The sequence below is a fragment of the Salminus brasiliensis genome, chromosome 18 (genome assembly GCF_030463535.1).
Source record: "Salminus brasiliensis chromosome 18, fSalBra1.hap2, whole genome shotgun sequence".
NCBI lineage: Eukaryota > Metazoa > Chordata > Actinopteri > Characiformes > Bryconidae > Salminus > Salminus brasiliensis.
In genome coordinates this window covers 33,441,761-33,466,253 of record NC_132895.1, presented here as the reverse complement: position 1 = coordinate 33,466,253, position 24,493 = coordinate 33,441,761, and the positions used below count along the sequence as shown (strand labels likewise).

The 24,493-nt window shown below is 42.5% G+C and overlaps 1 protein-coding gene across 2 annotated transcripts in view; it reads right to left on the bottom strand.

Annotated features, from left to right (window-relative positions):
• The window catches only part of col5a1 (procollagen, type V, alpha 1), a 93,099-nt gene that overhangs the window by 51,486 nt on the left and 17,120 nt on the right, over nucleotides 1-24,493 (bottom strand). For both annotated transcript variants that reach the window (XM_072662620.1, XM_072662621.1), the window contains exons 2-7: nucleotides 17,730-17,897; nucleotides 13,985-14,198; nucleotides 13,312-13,474; nucleotides 7,168-7,299; nucleotides 2,683-2,805; nucleotides 1,078-1,800 (exon numbers count right to left, since the gene is read on the bottom strand). In XM_072662620.1, the coding sequence (XP_072518721.1) occupies nucleotides 1,078-1,800; nucleotides 2,683-2,805; nucleotides 7,168-7,299; nucleotides 13,312-13,474; nucleotides 13,985-14,198; nucleotides 17,730-17,897 (1,523 nt within the window). The remainder of the gene's footprint in view (nucleotides 1-1,077; nucleotides 1,801-2,682; nucleotides 2,806-7,167; nucleotides 7,300-13,311; nucleotides 13,475-13,984; nucleotides 14,199-17,729; nucleotides 17,898-24,493) is intronic.

Genomic DNA, 24,493 nt, shown 5'->3' with positions numbered 1-24,493 from the left:
CTGTAGACACACAAACAGCTAGTTAACCCACTAGCCCCCCTTAATTTTTACAGACCTTGTAATAATAATTACCTTTTAATGAATAATAATAATAATAATAATAATAATAATAAGCTAATAATAATATCAGATGGATGATAGCACTGGCTGAAGCTGACGACATAATATTTTTATCAATATCAGTGAAAATATCACTGATAATATACTGATAATTAGTGACTAGTGTATCTGAGATACTAAGGGATTTGAACCTGTGCCCTGCTGGTAATAGGGAGATTAAAATTAAAATGTGTGTGTTTCAGGAAATATATCACCAAATATGTACTGATTATAAGTGTCTATTTTAGTTAAGATCTTGAGGGATTCGAACTTGTGTCCTACTGGCGATGGAAAGAAATCATAGATGACTGTAAACGTTACAATATCCTTATTATTTAAGATGATTTAAGTGTTTCTGCAAATATATCACCAAATATGTACTGATATGTACTGATTGGTGTCTACTGTAGCTGGCCTATTGCGGGACTTAAACCTACGTCCTCCTGGCGATAGGGAGAAATCATAGAGGGCTGTAAACTTTACAATACAATACAATAATGTGTGTTTCTGCAAATATACCAGCAAATATGTGCTGATGATTAGTGTATGATGTGGTATTTGTAGCAATTGCGGGATTCGAACTTACATCCTCCTGGTGATAGGGGGAAATGGAAGTTGGCTGTTAATGTAGAACATTGATATTACTTAAAATGTTTGCGTTTCTGCAAATATATCTTAGAATATGTACTGATAACTAGGGTCTATTGTAGCTGGGACATTGTGGGATTCGAACTGGCATCCTTCTGGCAACAGGGAGAAATCTTATACGGTTTAAACTTTGTATTACACAAGATTTGTGCTTTTGCAAATCTATCACACAATACATCCTGATAGTTATCGTGACTGAGATATTGCAGGATTCGAACCTGCGTCCTCTTGAATAGGAGGTTGTAAACAACCTTGTGGTAAACTCAGATGTTCCTAAGCGCAATAGGTCTGCCTATAGGCACCACACCTCCACCCCTCAACATAACTCACCGAGCTGGAGCTGGAGCTAGAACCAGCGCTGGATCCCGTGCTAGAAGTGGAAACAGAGCTGGATCCTCTACCAGAGCCTGAAGCAGAGCTGGAGCCTGAGCTGGAGCTGGAACCTGAGGTAATTCTCACGTCAGAACCAATGCCTGAGTCCGAACCGGAGCTGGAGCTAGAGCCGGAGGTAATTCTGACACCGGATCCAGAGCTAGAGCCAGAGCCGGCAGTGCCATTGTGTATGACAGTGGTCGAGTGGACTCCGCCTCTTCCTCCCCCACCTATGGAGGTAATGATGCGCCTCTCCACGTCTCCACCCTGCCCCAGATCCACATTCCCGCCCAGACCCAGGTCCAGTTCTCCTTCCGTGCCGGTTCCTGTGATGGTGACCGTGTGAGAGCTATCAGGCGAGGAGGTGGACTCGTCGTAGTACGTCTCGTAACCGGTCTCGTAACCGTCGTAGCCATCATACGAGTCTTCCCCCGTCGCCGTGGTTGAGGAGGAGCTGCTGCTGGAGGAGCCGCTGCTGGAGGAGCCCCTGCTGGAGGAGCCCCTGCTGGGGGAGCCACTGCTGGAGGAGCCACTGCTGGAGGAGCTGCTGCCGGAGGAGCCGCTGCCGGAGGAGCCGCTGCTGGAGGAGCCGCTGCTGGAGGAGCCACTGCTGGAGGATCCCCTGTTGGAGGAGCTGCTGCTGGAACCTCCTGTTCCACCAACCACTGTGGTGACTCTCACCTGTGAAAGCAGAGAACCAGCCATTAACGGACAAAGAAAGAACGTAGAACAGCCGGTGCATCCTCACCTTTTAAAAAAAAAATACTACTGTAGCTGAGACACTGAGGGATTCGAACTAGTGTCCTGCTGGTGATGGGGAGAAACCTTAGATGACAGTAAATTTACAATGTCTTAATCAATTAAAATGTGTGTGTTTCAGCAAACATATCACCAAATATGTACTGATTATTAGTGTCTATTGTAGTTGAGATCTTGAGGGATTCAAACTTGCGTCCTACTGGCGATGGAAAGAAATCATAGATGACTGTAAACATTACAATATCCTTATTATTTCAGATGTGTGTGTTTCTGCAAATAGATCACCAAATATGTACTGATATATACTGATTAGTGTCTACTGTAGCTGGCCTATTGCGGGACTTAAACCTACATCCTCCTGGCGATAGGAAGAAATCATAGAGGGCTGTAAACTTTACACCTTTTTTAAAAAAAAATATAAACAATATATAAAATTATATATAAGTGAAATATTATATTTGTATATATATTTGAATTAAAAATATATATTCTTATATGAATTCTTAGCCCCGCCCCTTTCCGCTAGTTAAAAGGAGTGTTCTTATTAGAATTTTTTAAACAAGACTGCTTTTTGAATCAGGTCCAATATAGACCAACCAATCAGGACACAGATAATTGACATGTCTCAATCTTAAAGGCGCGGTGTGTCTTATTGAAAGGGTTGATTGAACAGTTCAAACCTCAATCGCCTTTATCTAGAACCTTTCCGAAAACTTTTCCGAAAACTCGGAACAGCTACAATCTTCAGTGTGGGTGTAGGGAAACGTAGCAGGACGAAAAACTGGCAGGACGATGTGGACTTACCCTGCCACCGGCCTCGTCGGTTTCTGATTCCGTGACCTCAGTGGTGGGTGACGATTCCTCGGCCTTCTCCACCATGTCCTCATAGTAGGGGTACTCGTAGTAGTAGGTGTCATCCTCCGTGTTCTGCAATTTTAATAACACATTCGTTTCTCATTAATAAAAAAATCATAAATAAATAAATGAAATAAACAGGAAACCCCAATGACTGTTGTATTAACAATATACAACTACAATCCTACAAAAAAATATATTATAATAATAACAATAATAATAATAAGTACACATGAAAGAATTTAGATATATGTAAAATTTGCCATCAAATGTTATTAATGCAGCGCAAAAAAAATCTTTTTTTAAATTCATTTTACAAAAATATCAGTAATGATAAATAGTGCTAATGAGAAGTATGTAGGTACTAAAAATATATATTTCTGATAAACAACACTGCTAAATAAAAACCTCAAATATTATATATATATATATATATATATATATATATATATATATATATTTATATGCAGTTTAATATCTACTGCAACAGACTCTGAAGTAGTCTTTGGGGGTTTTCTATTTAGCAGTAAAAAAAAAAAAAAAAAAAAAAAAAAAAAAATATATATATATATATATATATATATATAGAGAGAGAGAGAGAGAGAAAATATGGTAAAAACAATAGTAAAAACAATAGTATAAAATTGATTTTTTATTAAGACAAAACTGTTAAATAGAAACCCCAATGACTTTGTTACAAATATCCTGGAAATAAAATTATATATATATATATATATATATATATATATATATATATATATATATATATATATATACACAGAATTTCTATTTAGCAGTTATTTTGTAAAATATATATATAAACTATAGAAAAATAAATGAGAAATAACAACATTTTAAAAATTAAATAAAAAGATATAAAACAATAGTATATATGTTTCATTTTTTCGGCAGTTGTAAAACCCAGAAAATCCTAACTGTCAATGTTTTGTCACAAATGTCCTGAAAAAAGAAATTATATATATACATATATAATAAACAAATAAAATGAAATAAAAAGATGTAATGAAAAGTATAAATATATACATATATACACATATTTCTAATATATATATATAAGCCAACTATATACAGATGATCAAACGACATGCAGTCATAACCGTTTCGCACTGATGTGGAGCAGTGCCCTGTGTGGGGCTGGACCGGCTGCATAGATGGGAGCTGAAGTCATCCTCATTAGAGTGAGCTCGACTGTGTGAGGGTCGTTAGACGAGGGTTTAAATGGGCTGTAATGACGTGCACCCCGCACTTCACCGCTAATCCACTCAGGGTGCCACACATTAAGGGAATAGTTCAGCTAAAAGCTTATTTACACAACTTCCCCCGTTCCCCCAATCGCAGCCGGCCAGGCCTCAGAGCGGCTGCTGAACATAAGCAGATACATATGTTTATGTTTATAGATATTAGAGACCCCATCTGACACAGTGTGCCGCGGGTCTGTAATGCCTTAGGCATGCAGTTAGCATCATGCTAACTGCGGTGACTTCCCTAATTAGGCTACCTACATAGGGAGTTCCGATTATGTCTAACTTAACCACCCTGAACAAACTACATGGACAAAACTATTGGGACACCCTGCATCGACTACACAATAGAATTAGTGAGCTCAGGATGTTGGATGACGGATGAGCACCACCCCACACCTCATCATCCCCAACTCTCTAACTCATCCCCATCCCTCCACCACCACCATTATTCCAGAGAGCACAGCTCTTCCACTGTTCCACAGCTCAATGCTGGGGGGCTTTATACCCCACCTCTATAGCCAGCATTAATCACTGGGGCCAATGGGTTCATCAGTGAGAGTCCTATTCTATTGGCAGTACTTATCTTCAGGGACTATGCATGCTGTGCATGTGTGCATCTGCACATCTGTGGCAGCAATGGGTGCAAAATAAAAAAGAGTTGAATGAATGAATGCATTCATCAGAAGGGGCGTCCACAAACTTTTTTTTTTGTGCCATAGCAGCTGTAGAGTTTCCTATGCTAATTAGCCACATACGTATGTAAGCCTCATCCTGGCTCATTGGCTACACTCGGAATAAGGTGGAAAACTGTGGGAATCTGATTTCCGCTTTCGCCTCTTCCCACCCCGAGGCTGAAACACGGCTGAAACGCGAGCCGGTGGAACGAGGCGCCGCCGGGGAATCTAAGTCTTATCAGCTCAGCGGCTCGCTTGAGCGCAGCTATGCGATTGGGAATCCCTCGGACGGAAATCCGCTCTATCTCCCTCTCTCTCGCTCGCTCTCTATCTGAGAGGAACGCCAGGAATTCTGAACGTTCTCCGACCTCTCGGCTCTGCCTTTTGGGCCTCGTCCCTACATGTTTAGGGCGGATGAGGTATGGCGAGGCGGAGCGGTGTCTAAGCGGAGTGTCTAAAAGATTTTACTCCAGGTCATTTTGGAGCATTTCTATTGGTCCATTCATCAGGGACATTCTGATAACATATAAGGAACAGCTGCCAGATTCCCTTTATGGAGAAAAGTGGAAAACAGTCAAATATGAGTTATGATCAGTGGCGATGCTAGCGCTAATGCGACTGCTAATAAGCCTATAGCTGAGCTAGGCGGAGAGGAACAGGAGGAGGGGTTCGGACTTGTTGCTCCTGACAGATTTAGAGCCACTGAAGGAGGAGGAGAACATTCCAGAGGTCAAGGGTCGGTCGGAGGAGATGCAGCAGAGAGGGTTTAGGCTGTGCTTTATTTATGGGCTTAAAAAGCCCTGCAGAAACCAGAGCAGCCAGCCAGAAATTAGAACCAACAACCTTCTGACTGCTGGTTCACCTCTCAGACCACCTGACTACCAGTGCAGGGAAAAAAAGGGGGACACTGACTCCCACACACTGAAGGACAGCTGTGACATCACCGGGGATCAAACCCATGACCTGCTGATGTCAAAGATGACAGCTGCTCCTCTGCAGATATTGTGACACATAATATAGACACTATAGACTGTATAGACACTATAGACACTGTACAGATACTATAGACTGTATAGGCACTATAGACACTGTACAGATACTATAGACTGTATAGGCACTATAGGCACTGTACAGACACTATAGACACTATGGGTACTGTATAGACACTAAAGACTATATAGATACTATAGGCACTGTACAGACACTATAGACACTATAGGTACTGTATAGACACTATAGGTACTGTATAGACACTAAAGACTGTATAGATACTATAGACACTGTACAGATACTATAGACAATATAGAGACTGTACAGACACTATAAACTGTATAGACACTATAGAAACTGTACAGATAATATAGACACTATAGACTGTATAGACACTATAGACACTGTACAGACACTATAGACTGTATAGACACTATAGACACTGTACAGACATGATAGACTGTACAAACACTTTAGACTGTATAGACATTATAGGCACTGTACAGACACTATAGGCACTGTACAGACACTATAGACTGTATAGACACTATAGGCACTGTATAGACACTATAGACTGTACAGACACTATAGGCACTGTACAGACACTATAGACTGTATAGACACTATAGACTGTATAGACACTATAGGCACTGTACAGACACTATAGGCACTGTACAGACACTATAGACTGTATAGACACTATAGACACTGTACAGACACTATAGACTGTATAGACACTATAGACACTGTACAGACATGATAGACTGTACAAACACTTTAGACTGTATAGACATTATAGGCACTGTACAGACACTATAGGCACTGTACAGACACTATAGACTGTATAGACACTATAGGCACTGTATAGACACTATAGACTGTACAGACACTATAGGCACTGTACAGACACTATAGACTGTATAGACACTATAGGCACTGTACAGACACTATAGGCACTGTACAGACACTATAGACTGTATAGACACTATAGGCACTGTATAGACACTATAGACTGTACAGACACTATAGGCACTGTACAGACACTATAGACTGTATAGACACTATAGGCACTGTACAGACACTATAGACTGTATAGACACTATAGACTGTATAGACACTATAGGCACTGTATAGACACTATAGACTGTACAGACACTATAGGCACTGTACAGACACTATAGACTGTATAGACACTATAGGCAGTGTACAGACACTATAGGCACTGTACAGACACTATAGACTGTATGGACACTATAGGCACTGTACAGACACTATAGACTGTATAGACACTATAGACTGTATAGACACTATAGGCACTGTATAGACACTATAGACTGTACAGATACTATAGGCACTGTACAGACACTATAGACTGTATAGACACTATAGGCAGTGTACAGACACTATAGGCACTGTACAGACACTATAGACTGTATGGACACTATAGGCACTGTACAGACACTATAGACTGTATGGACACTACATACTCTGGAGAGAAGACTTACATATTCGTCTGTGTTGGGGTCCTGGTTCTGGGGCTGCTCCGGGGCGGCGACCTCACAGTCTGGGCTATAATGTTCACAGTAGTCATAGGCAGCACGGTGGTCTGCTACAATCATCAGCTGCTGAATATCACCCTGAAAAACACAACACAAAGCGACAGTTACACACACTTCATTCAAACCCTAATAAACACCAGAGAGAGCTGCAATCAACAGCAACACACACACACGCCTACACACAGACACACACACACACACACACTCACACTCAGGCATACTCATTACAGAGTTACCAAAAAACAGCACTTAGTTCAGACACATACACTCACACACACTTACACACACACACACACACACACTCACACACACACACACACACACACACACACACTCACATACACACACACAGCTGTTTTTAGTCAAGTCAAGTCAAGTGTTTTTATAAAGTAATGCTCCAACAGTCTCCCTTCAATACCACAACCACATCAAAGTGAGACAGATGGATGAAAGCCTGGATGGACAGACAGATGTACAAATAGATAGAATGATGGACAGACAGACAGATATCAAACATGCCATTAAACACCACCAGGCACATCAAACACCACCAGACACATCAAACACCACAAATACATCACCAAACACATGGAATACCATCAAACACCACCAAACACATCAAACACCACCAAACACATCACCAAACACATGGAATACCATCAAACACCACCAAACACATCAAACACCACCAAACACATCAAACATCACAAATACATCACCAAACACATGGAATACCATCAAACACCACCAAACACATCAAATGCCATCAATCACTACTAAATACATCAAACACAATCAAAAACATGAATGCTGTTAAACACGTTAAATACAACTGAACACATCAAACACCACTAAACATACCAAACACATCAAACACCACTAAACACATCAAAAACCATCAAACACATTAAACACCACTAAACATATCAAACACATCAAACACCACTAAACATATCAAACACATTAAACACCACTAAACATATCAAACACATCAAACACCACTAAACATACCAAACACAACTGAACACATCAAACACCACTAAACATACCAAACACAACTGAACACATCAAACACCACTAAACATACCAAACACATCAAACACCACTGAACACATCAAACACCATCAAACACCACTAAACATTAAACACATCAAACACCACCAAACACATTAAACACCACTAAACATACCAAACACAACTGAACACATCAAACACCACTAAACATACCAAACACATCAAACACCACTTAACACATCAAACACCACCAACCACATTAAACACATCAAATACCACTGAACACATCAAACACCACCGAACACCACGAGCACATCAAACACCACTAAACATACCAAACACATCAAACACCACTTAACACATCAAACACCACCAACCACATTAAACACATCAAATACCACTGAACACATCAAACACCACCGAACACCACCGAGCACATCAAACACCACTGAACACATCAAACACCACTGAGCACATCAAACACCACTGGGGATCAGAGTGGGATCACAGTGCCAGACTGTAGCTGGACGTGGGTTGGAGGTAGCAGCTGTGACGCTACGCTCGAACGGTCAGGACGAGTGTAAACGCCCCGTACAGTCTGACCTGCAGACGGCTGCTCCACATTCACACTCTCCTGAACCTGACACAGAAATATGACTTCACAAATCAACAAAGCAGCAAAACATCTGCTGAGAGAAAGACAGGACACACTCACACACACACACACACACACTAACACTATAAAAGTGGGTCAGGGTCTGGGAGGAGAGATGACTCAGAGACTCGGAACTCCAACTGGACGCCAGGGCTGTCCAATCAGATTAGTGCGAAACAAGCAGCTCTCTCTCACCCTCTCTCTCTAACTCTCTCTCTCACACACTCTCTTCCTCTCTCTCTCTCTCACCCTCTCTCTCTAACTCTCTCTCTCACACACTCTCTTCGTCTCTCTCTCTCTCACCCTCTCTCTCTCTCTCACTCTCTCTCTCTCTCACTCTTCCTCTCTCTCGCTCACCCTCTCTCTCTCTCTCTCTCTCTCTCACCCTCTCTCTCTCTTCCTCTCTCTCTCTCTCACACACTCTCTTCCTCTCTCTCTCTCTCACACACTCTCTTCCTCTCTCTTTCTCACCCTCTCTCTCTCTCTCACTCTCTCTCTTCCTCTCTCTCTCTCACCCTCTCTCTCTCTCTCACCCTCTCTCTCTCTTCCTCTCTCTCTCTCACCCTCTCTCTCTCTCTTCCTCTCTCTCTCACCCTCTCTATCTCTCTCTCTCTCTCTCTAATTTACTCGATAGGTTCTATGGTTGCTACTTTCACACGAAGCCGGTATTGGGGGTTGCTATGATGTTGCTAGTTGGTTTCTATGGTATTCTGTGGGCTGGTGCTAGGTTGACACTAGGTTGGTTGCTATAGTACCCAAGGATGTTGCTAGGATACCAGTGTTTATTGGCGTGTTCTGCCGTTCCCATGAACACAGAGAGCCACCAGGGAATCCCAAAATCTCTCTCTCTCTCTCTCTCTCTCTCTCTCTCCCCCATTTTCTCTGCATGTCTCTCGCCCCCTCTCCTTTTTCTCTCTCAGAGGGCTCTAGGCTGTTTAAGATGAATGGAGAGAAGTGACACGTGTTTCAGCTTCAAGCATGACCCAACTGGAACACACACACACACACACACACACACACACACACACACACACACACTCACACACACAAACAAGCTGCCAAATCATCAGAAACACTCGGCCAAAAAATCCCTCAATCCAATCCTCCACGATCCTGCATTCCCTCACACTCCAACCGCACAGCTTCCACAGGGCAATTCCACCAAATTGAAAAATTCTCCGCCAGTTCAGAAGTGGACAGACTCGTTCAGAGTGGGGCTTCGGTGTGAAATGCTCGGTTCTAGATAACGTCGCCCAGTCCGAACTCGTCCTGAAGCTCTAATAAAAGCTCCTCACAGAAAGCGAGAAAGCTCTACCAGAGTTCTGAGAAGAGTTCGGCTCTAGAACCTGCTTTTAAAACCAGATCATTACAATGGTGGAGGGATACATGCTGCAGGGTGTAGTGCGGCTACAGAAAGTAGTCCCTAAAGAAAACTGGATTAGATGAGATTCTCCACTATTTTACCTTCATCATCATCATCATCATCAGTCCATATAAAACTCAGAAGATTCGTGTAGCTGCACTGGTGGGTTTGGATAGGTAATAAATGATGGGCTGTATCTGTGTTGTAGGCATGGCGACCGACACCTCGTTCCATTCACCACCAATGCAAATACATCTGTCAGTTTCTCTTCAGTGAAGCTCAGTTTCACACCAAACCCCGAAAACCCCTCTCTGACTAAACTCTTCTCACAGTCTGAGCAATGAGGAGAATTCTGAACAATAGGTGAAACTGCCCTTTAAATAAAATGCAGTGCTGTTCCACTGCTGTCCACAGGGTGGCAGAGAAGAGTAAATTGAAATGAAATCTGAACTTTACTGAGGCATGTTACACACACAAACACGCGCACACACACACACACACACACACACACACACACACACACACACACACACTTCTCTGAAGCAAAAGCCACATGAGAATCTCAACTGCTTGCCTGCACTCAAGATGTAAGCCACACACACACACACACACACACACACAGGGTGGCACGTGCAGACAGGCTCGCGTACACCAGAGCCGACGTCTGGCCAATCTCAAGACCGAAAAGCTAAAACCATGCAAAGACCACCTCACAGCCCAGTAGCCCTCAATACACATACACACACACACACACACACACACACACACACACACACACACACACACAATCAGCGTCTGGAGATCTTAAGCTGTATGCCAAAAGCATCAGGCACCCCCCACTCCCATTCCCTCTCTCTCTCTCTCTCTCTTTCTCTCTCTCTACCACTCCTGACTTTGTTGATACATGGTTGCCTTGACGTTTCCAGGAGGTGCTGCTGGTTGGTTGCTATGATTTTCTATAAGCTGGTACAGGAGGTGATCGCTAGGGTATCACCAGGTGGTTACTATGGTGTTTCTTACGCTTTCTAGGGGCTGCTATAATGTTTTAAGTAGTCCTTAAAGAAAGGACTTGCTAGATGGTTGCCATGGTACCCAAGGAGGTTGCTAGGCTGACACTAAGCTGGTCGGCGTCCCAACTGCGTACTACCCACTAAGCTTGACGGTGCGGGTCTGGCAGGTCGGTACGCTAATAATTAGCATTTAGCACACTAACAGGAAGTGATGATGCGTTGCTATGGCAACTTGCGCCGCTGCAAGTTCTCTTGTTTCTACTCGTCCCAGATGCAAGTAGCTCCTCCCTCCATCCTCGTGGATGCATTGTGGGTATTAGAGTACACCTAAGCAGCCATACGACACCACGCAAAGATATGCAGGGATGAGATAAACCCCGCCCTGCCTTCATCTCATTGGCTACTGAGATACTTTTTCCCCACACACACACAAACACACACACACACACACACACACATCCCAACCCTATCTGTACCCAGCACCCACAATCAGTCAGACCCCCCACTCACACAGACAGACTTCCCTACACACACACACACACACACACACACAGGATGATATACGTGAGTGCTATGGAAACCTTTGATGATGTCATCAAACACAGCTGGAGTTCAAAGCCAGAACACACGACTGACCAGAACTTTCCATACAGAACAACTCTCTCTCACTCTCTCCCCCTGTGTGTGTGTGTGTGTGTGTGGTTCCAGTTGGAGACGGTTGTTAAATTATGCGCTGCTTTTTTTGGCTCAGCCAATGGGAAACAAGCGAGCCGGCTTTATACCGGCAGACACACTCATCTCACAAACACACACTTTGCCGTCTCTCTGTCTCCATCACACACACACTCCCTCACTCCCTCACAAAGGCGCTTGTGCTTGTGCGGCCGGTGGGTACAACTGGGGGCCGTATACCCCTCTATAGCCCACGCCTGGCATTAGGCAGCATGGTGCCAATAGGCTCATCAGTGTTAATCTGCTCCAGAGGGTCCTATTCTATTGGCAGTACTTCTTCTCTACAGGGACTAGACAAGCTGTGTGTGCATTTGCACATCTGTGTCAGCAATGGGTGCAGCTTAAAGTAGATTAGAAGGTGTCCACAAACTTTTGGACGTGCTTTAGTGATTGCCGCACCAGTTCAGCAGTCATGAATATGCATGAGTTCATTAGTATGTAGTATATTTTGATTGGCCGTTTCTGAGGCCATGTGACGGACAAATGACAGAGTTGGTCATTACCACATTGGACTGTTGCCGAGGTCACTTTAGCCCCGCCCATTCCCGTTTTCGGCTTTTCCTGCTGCGTCTGTAGAACTGATTTATGTAAATTAGCTCTGCTCTGATTGGCTGTGCTATGTTGTGAGTCATCCAGAAAGCCACCCAGGCCTTAAATCCCATATATCTGCTTCACTGCTTATTATAACCAGGCTCGGAAACACACACACACACACACACACACACACACACACACACACACACACACTCATACCTGCAATCACTCTTCCAGACTGACAGGTAAAGTGTAGATGGAAGCCAAATATGTACACTACACTTCCAACAAGTAGGTGCTAAACACACACACACACACACACACTTACACATACACACACACACACACTCACACACTCACACCTGCCTTTTACAAGTACAGGCTGCTGCTGGGAGCACTTGGCACTCTACAGAGACACGTTCACGCCACTCAAATATATCGTGGCCAGAAGTATTGGGACACCACCACTGCGATTCCGGAGGAGCACTGCTGTGAGGATTTGACTGCATTCAGTGACAAGAGCGTTGGTGAGGTCAGGATGTTGGCCTGGCATCAGTACATGTGTATCAGCTCCAGAGAGTCCTATTCTATTGGCAGTGTGTGTGTGTCTGTGTGTATGTGTACATATGGCAAAGCAGCTGAGGGGGTGTCCACAAACTTTTGGACATGTAGTTTATAGTAAAATATATCCTGTATGTGTATAAAAATCCACCCCAGGATTCCGTCTCTACACACACACACACACACACACACACACACACACACACACAACGCAAGCCTACCTCGAACACTTCCTCGTCCAGGATGCGGGTGCCGAACACTACAATGCCTTTGGTGTCGATGATGGGGTTGGGGCTCCGGGATAACGCTCGCGTCGTCTTCTTCTTACAGTCCACTATCATCGTTATGCTCTGTTTATGGACACTGATCGCCACGCGATGCCATCTACAGTACACACACACACACACACACACACACACACACAAGGAAAAGAAAACCAGGAGTCAGAAAATGCTGTCGGGTCTCCATAGGAGGAGTGCAACCCTACATTCTACAGCACTGATGACTGACGGCGTGGCTCATTAATATGCATGAGCTCATTAGCATACCGATTTTGATTAGCTGTTACTGAGGTCACGTGACGCAGTGACAGTTGGTCATTAACATAAGTTGGTCAATCAATGATGTTGATCAATGTTATTGACCTCAGTAACACCCAATCAAAAGTCTGATCATTAATATGCATGAGGTGATTAGCATACCGATTATGATTAGCTGCTACTGAGGTCACGTGACAACGAAGAGGTTGCTGAGGTCACAGCGTTGGTCATTAAAAGCTGGCCACAGCTTGCTGGTCATTAATATGCATGAGCTCATTAGAATGCTGATTTTGATTGGCTGTTACTGGGGTCACATGATGGCACTTGTGTGTGTGTGTGTGTGTGTGTGTCGTACTTTCCGTCAGCCAGGTTGATCCCTCTGAAGAGTGGGTAATCCTCTGGACCGGGTTTACCCAGGTGGTCTTCGTAGAGGAAGACAGGGGAGCGGCCCACCTCCAGGCCCAGCTGCTGGATGCCCTGCTCGTTGTAGATGGACAGCAGGAACGACTGGCTGCCCTTATTGGGTCGAACCGTGGCCAGGATGGAGAAGTCCTCCGGAAACACTGACGCTGCAGAGAAGGGGGGAGAGGGGTTAAATATTACTATTACTAACCTGGACTTCACACAGCTGGAAGATCTGAAGGGAACTCTGTGTGTGTGTGTGTGTGTGTGTGTGTGTGTGTGTGTGTGTGTGTGTGTGAGGAGTCAGTTTATATATAATTATATAAACGTACTGATTAAATATTGGCACAGTATTAATGATGGTATGGTAATTAGTGGAGTGATCAGTGGACTGATTACTGGAATGAGGTGTGGCATGATCAGTGGAGTGGTCAGTGGAGTGGTCAGTGGAGTAATGTGTGGAGTGATCAATGGAGTGATGTGTGGAGTGATCAGTGGAGTGATAAGTGGAGTGATGTGTGCGATGATGAGTGGAGTGATCAGTGGAGGAAAGATTGGAGTGATCAGTGGAGTGAGGTGTGGAGTGAGGTGTGGAGTGAGGTGTGGAGTGAGGTGTGGGATGATCAGTGGAGGAAAGACTGGAGTGATCAGTGGAGTGAGGTGTGGAGTAATCAGCAGAGTGAACAGTGGAGTGAAGAGTGGAGAGGTCAGTGGAGTGATCAGTGGGGTGAGGTGTAGAGTGATCAGTGGAGTGATCAGTGGAGTGATGTGTGGGGTGATCAGTGGAGTGGTCAGTGGAGGAAAGATTGAAGTAATCAGTAGAGTGATCAGTGGAGTGGTCAGTAGAGTGATCAGTGGAGTGGTCAGTGGAGTGATGTGTGGGGTGATCAGTGGAGTGGTCAGTGGAGGAAAGATTGAAGTAATCAGTAGAGTGATCAGTGGAGTGGTCAGTAGAGTGATCAGTGGAGTGGTCAGTGGAGTGGTCAGTGGGGTGAGGTGTAGAGTGATCAGTGGAGTGGTCAGTGGGGTGAGGTGTAGAGTGATCAGTGGAGTGGTCAGTGGGGTGAGGTGTGTTTGGCTGGGTTAACAGAGCTGGGAGACGGAGGGGCGGAGCAGCAGTGAGAGGAAAACAGAGGAACAGTAATGGAGGAACAGTCTGACTGTCTGAATAGAAAACCAGACACCACTGCAGTCTCCTGTACAACACACACACACACACTCTCACACACTCTTACACACACACACACACACACACTCTTACACACACACACACACACAAACATCTGCCAAACAGATGCCGTTAAGGCCTTTGGGAAATTTTGGGCCAGTTGAACAGGAAGTTAGTTTTCCAGTCGTCCTGCACACACACACACACACACACACACACAGTGAAGTGTGCTCAGAAACTGTACACTCAACAGAATCAGAAATTCTTCAGAAACACAGAGAGAGGGGGGGCGGGGACGAGGACGGGGACGGGGGGCATTTGGGACATTCTCCTATTCCAGAGTATTCCGACAGACCATCCATCCAGACTCCGCCTAGCTGGGTTCTAGACACGTCCTAATGGTAACGGGGTTCTGTGGACTGTCTGTGGACGCCCCCATTGCGCCCATTGCTGACATAGATGTGCAAATGCACACACAGCTTGTCTAGTCCCTGTAGAGAAGAAGTACTGCCAATAGAATAGGACTACCTGGAGCAGATCAACATCATGACCCTATTGGTACCAGGCTGCCTAATACCAGGCGTGGGCTAGAGGGGTATAAAGCCCCCCAGCATTGAGGAGCTGTGGAGCAGTGCTCTCTGGAATGATGGGGGTGGATGAGCTCCATCCAGTACTTTTGGACGGGATAAGTTGTGGAGAAACTCTTTTTTTACAGGTGTCCCAATACTTTTGTCTTGCTTTTGGATAGTGTATATGAGGACAGAATGAGAGATGGGGAGACAGAGAGAGGGAGTGAGACACATATATAAAGAGAGAGAGAGACAGGTACACACACACACACACACACACTCTCTCTCAGCAGTACGGGGGGGGGGGGGGGTTGGGGTTGAGAGAGGGAGCAGAGTTGTGAGTCACTTCTTCCACAAAACCCCTGATTATACACTTCAACCATTCCAGCTCAGTGAGTGTGTGTTTGAGTGAGTGTGTGTGTGGGTGTGTGTGAGTGTGTGTGTGTGTGTGGGGGGGGGTGTACAGGAGTGTGTTATGCTGGGGGCAATGAAGCTAGCAGCTTTAATTTACCTTTATAAGGTTGTGTCCCTACTTGTGTGTGTGTGTGTGTGTGTGTGTGTGTGTGTGTGCGTGTGTGTGTGTGAGAAGAGAGAAAGTGTGTGTTTGTGAGAACGAGAGAGAGTGAGGAAAAGAGAGAGGGGTGTTAGAATGACCTCAGTCTCCTTATGGAAAACATTAGTGCACACACACACACACACACACACACACACACACACACACACACACAAATTAGAGACCTTCCCTCACTCTCTCTCCTCCAACCTATTTATCTTTTACTCTCTCTCTCTCTCTCTCTCTCTCTCTCTCCCTCTCCCTCTCCCTCTATGTTTTAAACAGAGGGCTGGAGTCGGCTCACGTGATTGGACCGACCCACTGGAGACCGCCTCCCTCTTTAATTTCAGTTCTGTTCTATTCAGCTGAGTGATCTGCGCTGCCCTGGTCTCACTCGGGTCCTGTACTGTGAGAGTGTATTGGTATGCCTCCATCACTCCATCCTTCTTCCGCTCAGAGCAGCAGAACTACACACTCAGCCAGCTTTATTCAACACAGATGTGCTCAGATCACACACACACACACACACACAAAGAGAGTAACAAATACACCAACACAGACAGAAAAAAGAGAGAAGGAGGGAGGGTGATGAATGTGTGTGTGTGTGTGTGTGCATGTCACAGAATCTAATAAAATTAATATTCAAAAGGAATTATATTTGAATAAACATAAAAAACTCCACAATTAAGTTCTAAAGAAATAAATACTAATAAATTTAATATCTGAATAAATGTATAACTAAAGTTAACGCCCATAATGAAGTTCTAATAAAAACATTATTCATTTATACTAGAATTAATAGCCAGAATTAATTTCTGATCAAAGTTAATATCAGAATAAATTTAAAGCAAAACTTATTTCCACAATTTTCCACAAAGTATACAAAATGTAATAATATCGAATAAAATATATAATTAAAATAATAATACAAATAATAAAGAAATAATTTGAAAAGGAATTTGTAGTTATAGTTAATGGCCAGAATAAAGTGATAATATGTAATAATGTAATTAATCATTTGTTTTTTTTATATTTTTCTATAATTAATATATTTTTTAAATAAATTATTAATAAAACTAATGCCCATAAAAAGTTCTAATCAAATTCATTATAATTTATAATATTATTAATTCCGAATTCTGTGTTAATGAAATTTATATCCATTAATAACTAAATTAACATAATAATATGAATTTAACTAATGAGCATTCCGATTCAATTTAATATGGAATTAATGTGCAGCAAGTATATTACCGTTTATATCCACAACAATATAATAACTAATACAATAAAAAGGTTCAAATGAAGTTACAATAAAAAAAAATAATGCTCAGAAACTGAACACTATAAACACCAGTGTTAATGACAAGTGGAGTGTATATACGTGTGTGTGTGTGTGTCCACTCACAGGGGTAGAGCTGTTTGGTAGGTGCGCTCAGTTGAGCATCTTTGGTTACTCTGTAGGCCACGTCCGGCCCTTTCGATGACCGCCTGTGTGCACAGAAGCCTGTAGTTTTCGATACGCCCTCCGGCAAACTGGGAAAATCTAAAATCTTCAGGAGATCCGCTGGATCCGCTGCGGAGAGAAACACACACACACAGGCATGTTAGCACTGAAGAACTTCAATCATAACACACTTCATTTACATACAAACACACACCGGCTGGGCTGAAATATACAGTGATACGCCACAGAGGCACTGACCAATCACAGTGTGCTGTGATGACCCTGACCAATCACAGTGTGCTGTGATGACCCTGACAATGTCCAGAAAGGCCCTAACGAGACCCCGCGTCTGCTATACATGAGGCCAGTCTAAAGACACAGATCACTCAGTAATGGTGAGCAGTGCTTGGGCCCCTAAGGATTGCCATTGGCAACGGAATCTAGACTGTGAAAGGGACTGAAGGCTCTGACGGTCAATCCGGATGTTCCGCATCAGTTTCAGAAGGAGGCTCAATATCAGCTGGTCATCGTGGTTGACCGTAACCGTGAGCATTTACACACTTTAGACCTTCAGAAAGAAGAAATCACAAAAAAGTAAATATTTATAGTATATTTTTCATATTTCGGTGAGGTTGAGGACTAGGGTTTGGGTCCCTTATTGAAAATGATGTGTCAGCTGATGTTCGAAACGCAAACCCATCTTCTTTTATTCATATTCATATTATGATCTATTTTTCTTGAAAATAATTTAAAACAGTGACGATATGCTAATGTATGAAAAGCCTTTGATATGAAAAGCGAGACGGTAGAGAAGGTCTGTGATTGGACAGTTTGTGTGTTTATAATAACATTTCTAATAAAACTATATTCTAGCGAAGTGAACTTTTATTAAATATGATATTTAAGAGATTTAAAAATATATAAAAAAAATATATTTTATTGTTGTAAGAATATTATGAGATAATGAAACTTATTATTAAGGGTTTTTTTGTACATGTTTTAAGTAATTTTATCTATTGAAAGGGTTTTAATCCACTGGACTATAATGTTTACTTGTTTTAAGCTTTATTTTCTGAGGAAAAAAGAAAAAGAAAAAAACAAATATATATAAAAAATAGAATTTAGTGTGATTCAATTCATCAGCCCTTCAACCACAAGTTTATAATAAATGTATACCTTTATTTATAATCATTTATACATTATCATAAGTAAGCCATTTTCTGGTGAGGACTGAGGATTATTTTATTAAATATACATATTTTACATATGCTTATATAGTTTGTTTATATATAATATATTATTATTATTATTATTATTATTATTATTATTATTTTATGTATTTATTCAGACACATTCTGAGTGGAACAGTATGTGTGCTATATTAGCATATATTAGCATACATAATATTAACACATTTAATTAGTCATTTGTCATTACACTAATTAAGCCCAGCAGAAAAGGTTTCATGCTGCAAAAAAAATATTAAATAATCATTTTTTTTAAACCCTCCAACACAGCAGGGGGGGTCAAAACAATAAAAAATAAGCGTTATATTTTCTGTATTAATAAATACGTGAATTAATATTTGACTATTACTACAGTAATCGCACAGTGAGACATAGCCCATATTTAGGCCGTTAAGGAGGGCTTCCCCTGTTATCCCCTTGTTTTTGGCAGTGCGGTGGAAACACAGTAGGCGGGCCGTCCTGCGGTCAGCGTCATTACAGTAAGATGAAACGAGAGGGGGAGGGGCGGACACGAGCCGCCTCAATGGGAGCATTCAGGACGCCTGACCTCGGTTCTGGGACCCCATTAAGCGGTCACTGTACGAGCCGAGGGCAGGAGGGACCCCGGGACAATCAGCTGGGTTAAATCACCACCACTACAGCGCTAAAGTAGCCCCTCACTGTCTCTAATTACCTCCCCCTGCAGGGGGTCATTAACTCCGGCAGGGTGGTTGCTGTGGTGCCTCTCTGTGCGGGAAAGGGAAGGGGGTTAGAGCGGTCAGGCAGCGTCACCAGTCCAGCTCAGTCATCTCTCCCTCTCTCTCTCTCTCTCTCTCTCTCTCTCTCTCATGAAGGTTTCAGGTATCAGGACCACACACACAGGTAATCACTGCCCTGTGACAAACCTTCAAAGCACACTATCTACACACACACACACACACACTTTCACCAACTGGAAATCACCTCCAGCTGTGGCTTGTTAAATACACACACAAACACATACACACACACACACACACACACACACTTTAAGAATACAACTATTTCCACCATTGTGACAGTACACCAAAAAGAGAGAGAGAAAACCAGAGAGAGAGAGAGAGAGAGAGAGAGAGAGAGAGACATAGAAAGACAGAGAGACACTGAGAGATAGAGAAACATATAGAGGTAAAGAGACATAGAGAAAGACAGCGAGTCAGAGAGACAGAGAGTCAGAGAGACATATAGAGGTAGAGACAGGTAGACAGCCATATAGTGGTAGAGAGACCGAGACATATAGAGGCACACAGACAGGGAGATAGAGACATATAGAGGTAGAGAGACCGAGACATATAGAGGCACACAGACAGGGAGATAGAGACAGAGAGACATATAAAGGTAGAAAGACAGAGACTTATAGAGGCACACAGACAGGGAGATAGAGACAGAGAGACATATAAAGGTAGAAAGACAGAGACGTATAGAGGCACACAGACAGGGAGATAGAGACAGAGAGACATATAAAGGTAGAAAGACAGAGACTTATAGAGGCACACAGACAGGGAGATAGAGACAGAGAGACATATAAAGGTAGAAAGACAGAGACTTATAGAGGCACACAGACAGGGAGATAGAGACAGAGAGACATATAAAGGTAGAAAGACAGAGACGTATAGAGGCAGACAGACAGGGAGATAGAGACATATAGAGGTAGAGACAGAGACATATAGAGGCAGACAGACAGGGAGATAGAGACATATAGAGGTAGAGAGACAGAGACATATAGAGGCAGACAGACAGGGAGATAGAGACATATAGAGGTAGAGACAGAGACATATAGAGGCAGACAGACAGGGAGATAGAGACATATAGAGGTAGAGAGACAGAGACATATAGAGGCAGACAGATAGAGAACAATATGGAGAGACATATAGAGGCAGACAGACAGAGAGATAGAGACAGAGACATATAGAGGCAAACAGACAGAGAGTTAGAGACAGAGAGACACAGTGGTAGAGAGACAGAGACATACAGAGGCAAACAGACAGAGAGACATATAGAGGTAGAGAGACAGATACATATAGATGTAGAGACATAGAGATAGAGAAACATATAGAGACATATTGAGATAGAGATGACAAATAGAGAGACAGAAAGACAGACAGATAGAGGCATCTCAGGACAGTGAGGAACCCTCAGCACTATGTATATATATATATATAGACCCTAAATATAGACACAGTGTATATAGCAAATGCTTTGATACAGCAATAGATACATACACACACATTATATATATATATATACACACAGTAGCTAGAGACATAAACCCAGACTGTTGACGTACACAGAGCGCATAGATCTATAATTCTACTGCATTGATACACACAGAAATGCACTTTACTGATATATATTGTAGATATATACTCCCAGATGTTTCTTCAACTGAACTTTGTGTAAATCTAGCAGGCCAGCGCTGGTCATTTTGCTGACACTGGCAGACTGGTAGACCACGGCGAGGCTTTCAGGGTTACCCGCGGCGGTTCAGAAGAAGAGGCCACAGGCCCGTGGATTACTGTACTTCAGAAACTCAGAGAACCACTACAGCCAAACCAGTACGGCGGAGCAGCGCCCACAGGCGTATAATAACCCCTTTTAGTTCAGGCTCAGGCTAAATCAGGCTTCGGAAAAGCAATGGCACAACGGCACGGAGACAGAGCAGGACAAAGGACACAACAACCCAGCAGACAAACAGACGAGAAACAGCAGAGCGGCTACGCTAAACACGCTACGGCTAAACAATAGGCCCGTTTTAACAAAACACAGGCCCTCAAAACTGGACATGGTCAGGAACGACCAGAACTGGAGCCTGAGCACAGTCTGGGAGGGACCTCACTTTAAACTGCTGAATTAGCGGAATTAGCAGGGTGCCCTTTAGTTTGCAACAGGAGATGCTAGGCTAACATTGCTGACCAGCGCCGGACTTTCACTCATGTCACCTCAATAACGACACACACAGCCAGAATCGCCATTTATTTGCTGATTGGTGAGATTGGCGACAGTCCAACGTCCAGTGTTCGTTAGCATTGTTAGCCTAGCACCTCCAGTTGTAAATTTATATCTCTGCCAGATATAGATCTGGATATATACAGACGTAGATCTAGAGATACTAGATGTAGACAGATATAGTGCTTAGGATATATAGATGTAGTGTGTATACATTTATATGTAGAGTATTGATGTATACATTGGTAAACAGTGTATAATACAGCATTGATGTAAATGTAGAAATACAGTGTATAGAGTAACAGCATAGTGGGTTTATATACAGCTATATTAGTATTAATGAAGATATAGATATGCAATGTATAGATGTATAGATAGAGAACTGATGTAGACATTGATATATACAGTATATATATCAACAGAGTATTGACATATATATTGATATATATGTATGGTGTACAGGTATATATACAGAGTGTGGCTGCAGATATAGATATGCAGTGTATAGATTTGTAGATAGAGAATTGATGTAGATATTGATATATACAGTGTATAGGTATATGTATAAACAGAGTATTGATATAGATATGAGGTGTATAGGGTTTGTAGATAGAAAATTGATGTAGATATTTATATACACAGTGTATATATAAACAGAGTATTGATGTATATATTGATATATTTGTGATGTACAGAATTGATGTAGATATTGATATATACAGTGTATAGGTATATAAACAGAGTATTGATATAGACATGAGGTGTATAGATTTGTAGATAGAGAATTGATGTAGATATTGATATATACAGTGTATAGGTATATAAACAGAGTATTGATATAGACATGAGGTGTATAGATTTGTAGATAGAGAATTGATGTAGATATTGATATATACAGTGTATAGGTATATAAACAGAGTATTGATATAGACATGAGGTGTATAGATTTGTAGATAGAGAATTGATGTAGATATTGATATATACCGTGTATAGGTATATATAAACAGAGTATTGATATAGATATAGATATGCAGTGTATAGATGTATAGATTGATGTAGATGTACAGTACATATAATTATAGATGGAACAGGTGACAGATATAAATATAGAGCGTATAGACAATATTGACATAGATAACTTGATGTACAGTATGGTGTACAGACATACAGTGTGTTCATATAGATGCTGATAGGGAGTGTTTAGACTTATAGATTTACTGATATAGACATATATATATATATATATATATATATATATATATATATATATATATATATATATATATATATATATATAGTGTATATTGATATATAGTACATATACAGATATATAGTGCATAGATGTATACAGTACTGATATAGAATAATATTATCAGATAATGTTATATACATTAGATATATACATATTGTACTGATATAGATATGGCCATATCCAGACAGTGTATTGAAATATAGATATGGAGTATATAGACATATAGATAGTATATTGATACATACAGTGTACTGATATAGATATACGGTACGCAGGTTATAGAGTGTATTGCCAGATAGATCAGATATTGATATATTGATTATGTATATTGATCTTGATATTGAAGTGTAAATACAGGTATAGAATATTGGGCTTAGTATAGAGATCTGTATGGTATGGTTTGAGCTGAGTTAGTTATAAGTCTGGTGTAAGCTGTGTGTGTGTGTGTGTGTGTGTGTGTGTGCCCGTGATGGCAGGGTGGTGTAAATTCCTATATGTGATTTGAAGCTGTATTTATTATCTTTTACAGTTTGCTGTGGTTAATTAGGACTCATCAGCGTGTTCCAACAACGCCCCCAGCACACACACACACACCTTTACACACACACACGGGCACGGCTCTCGAGAGGGTGCTAAACCGCAAAGAGCAGCTCAGGTAAGAGCCTCAGGATCACCCTGTTACACTGCTGTGTTTGCACAGTGTGTGTGTGAGAGTGTGTATGTGTGTGTGTGTGTGTGTGTGTGAGAGTGTTTACCCTCTTACAGAGAGACCCCGAGGGAGTGTAAAAACACATGCACAGATTTACACAGACAACATTTACACAACCTCGCATTTCCCTCCACAAACACCCGCGCTGCCCCCAGCACAGGTAGGTCAGAGAGAGAGTGTGTGTGTGTGTGTGTGTGTGTGTGTGTGTGTGTGTGTGTGTGTGTGTGTGGCAGAGTGGGGTCAGATTCTGGCCACAGAGCTGTTCTTGTGCGGACCTTTCTGGGTGGCGGACCCCCTCTCACAGGGTCGGTAGCGGCTCTGGGGTCAGAAACTGACCGGTGCTGACTGGGATGAGGGCGGGGGGAGGAGCAGGTGGGACCTGCACACCTGTACCTGCACACCTGTATAGTGACCTGTAGGGAGGAGGAGGAGCTTATAAACAATAAACAACCTTTGGTCAGCTTTACTGACCCCAATATCGCCTACTACCGCCCCCTCTCTCTTTCTGTTTGTGTGTGTGTGTCTCTCTCTCTCTCTTTCCACATTAAACAGA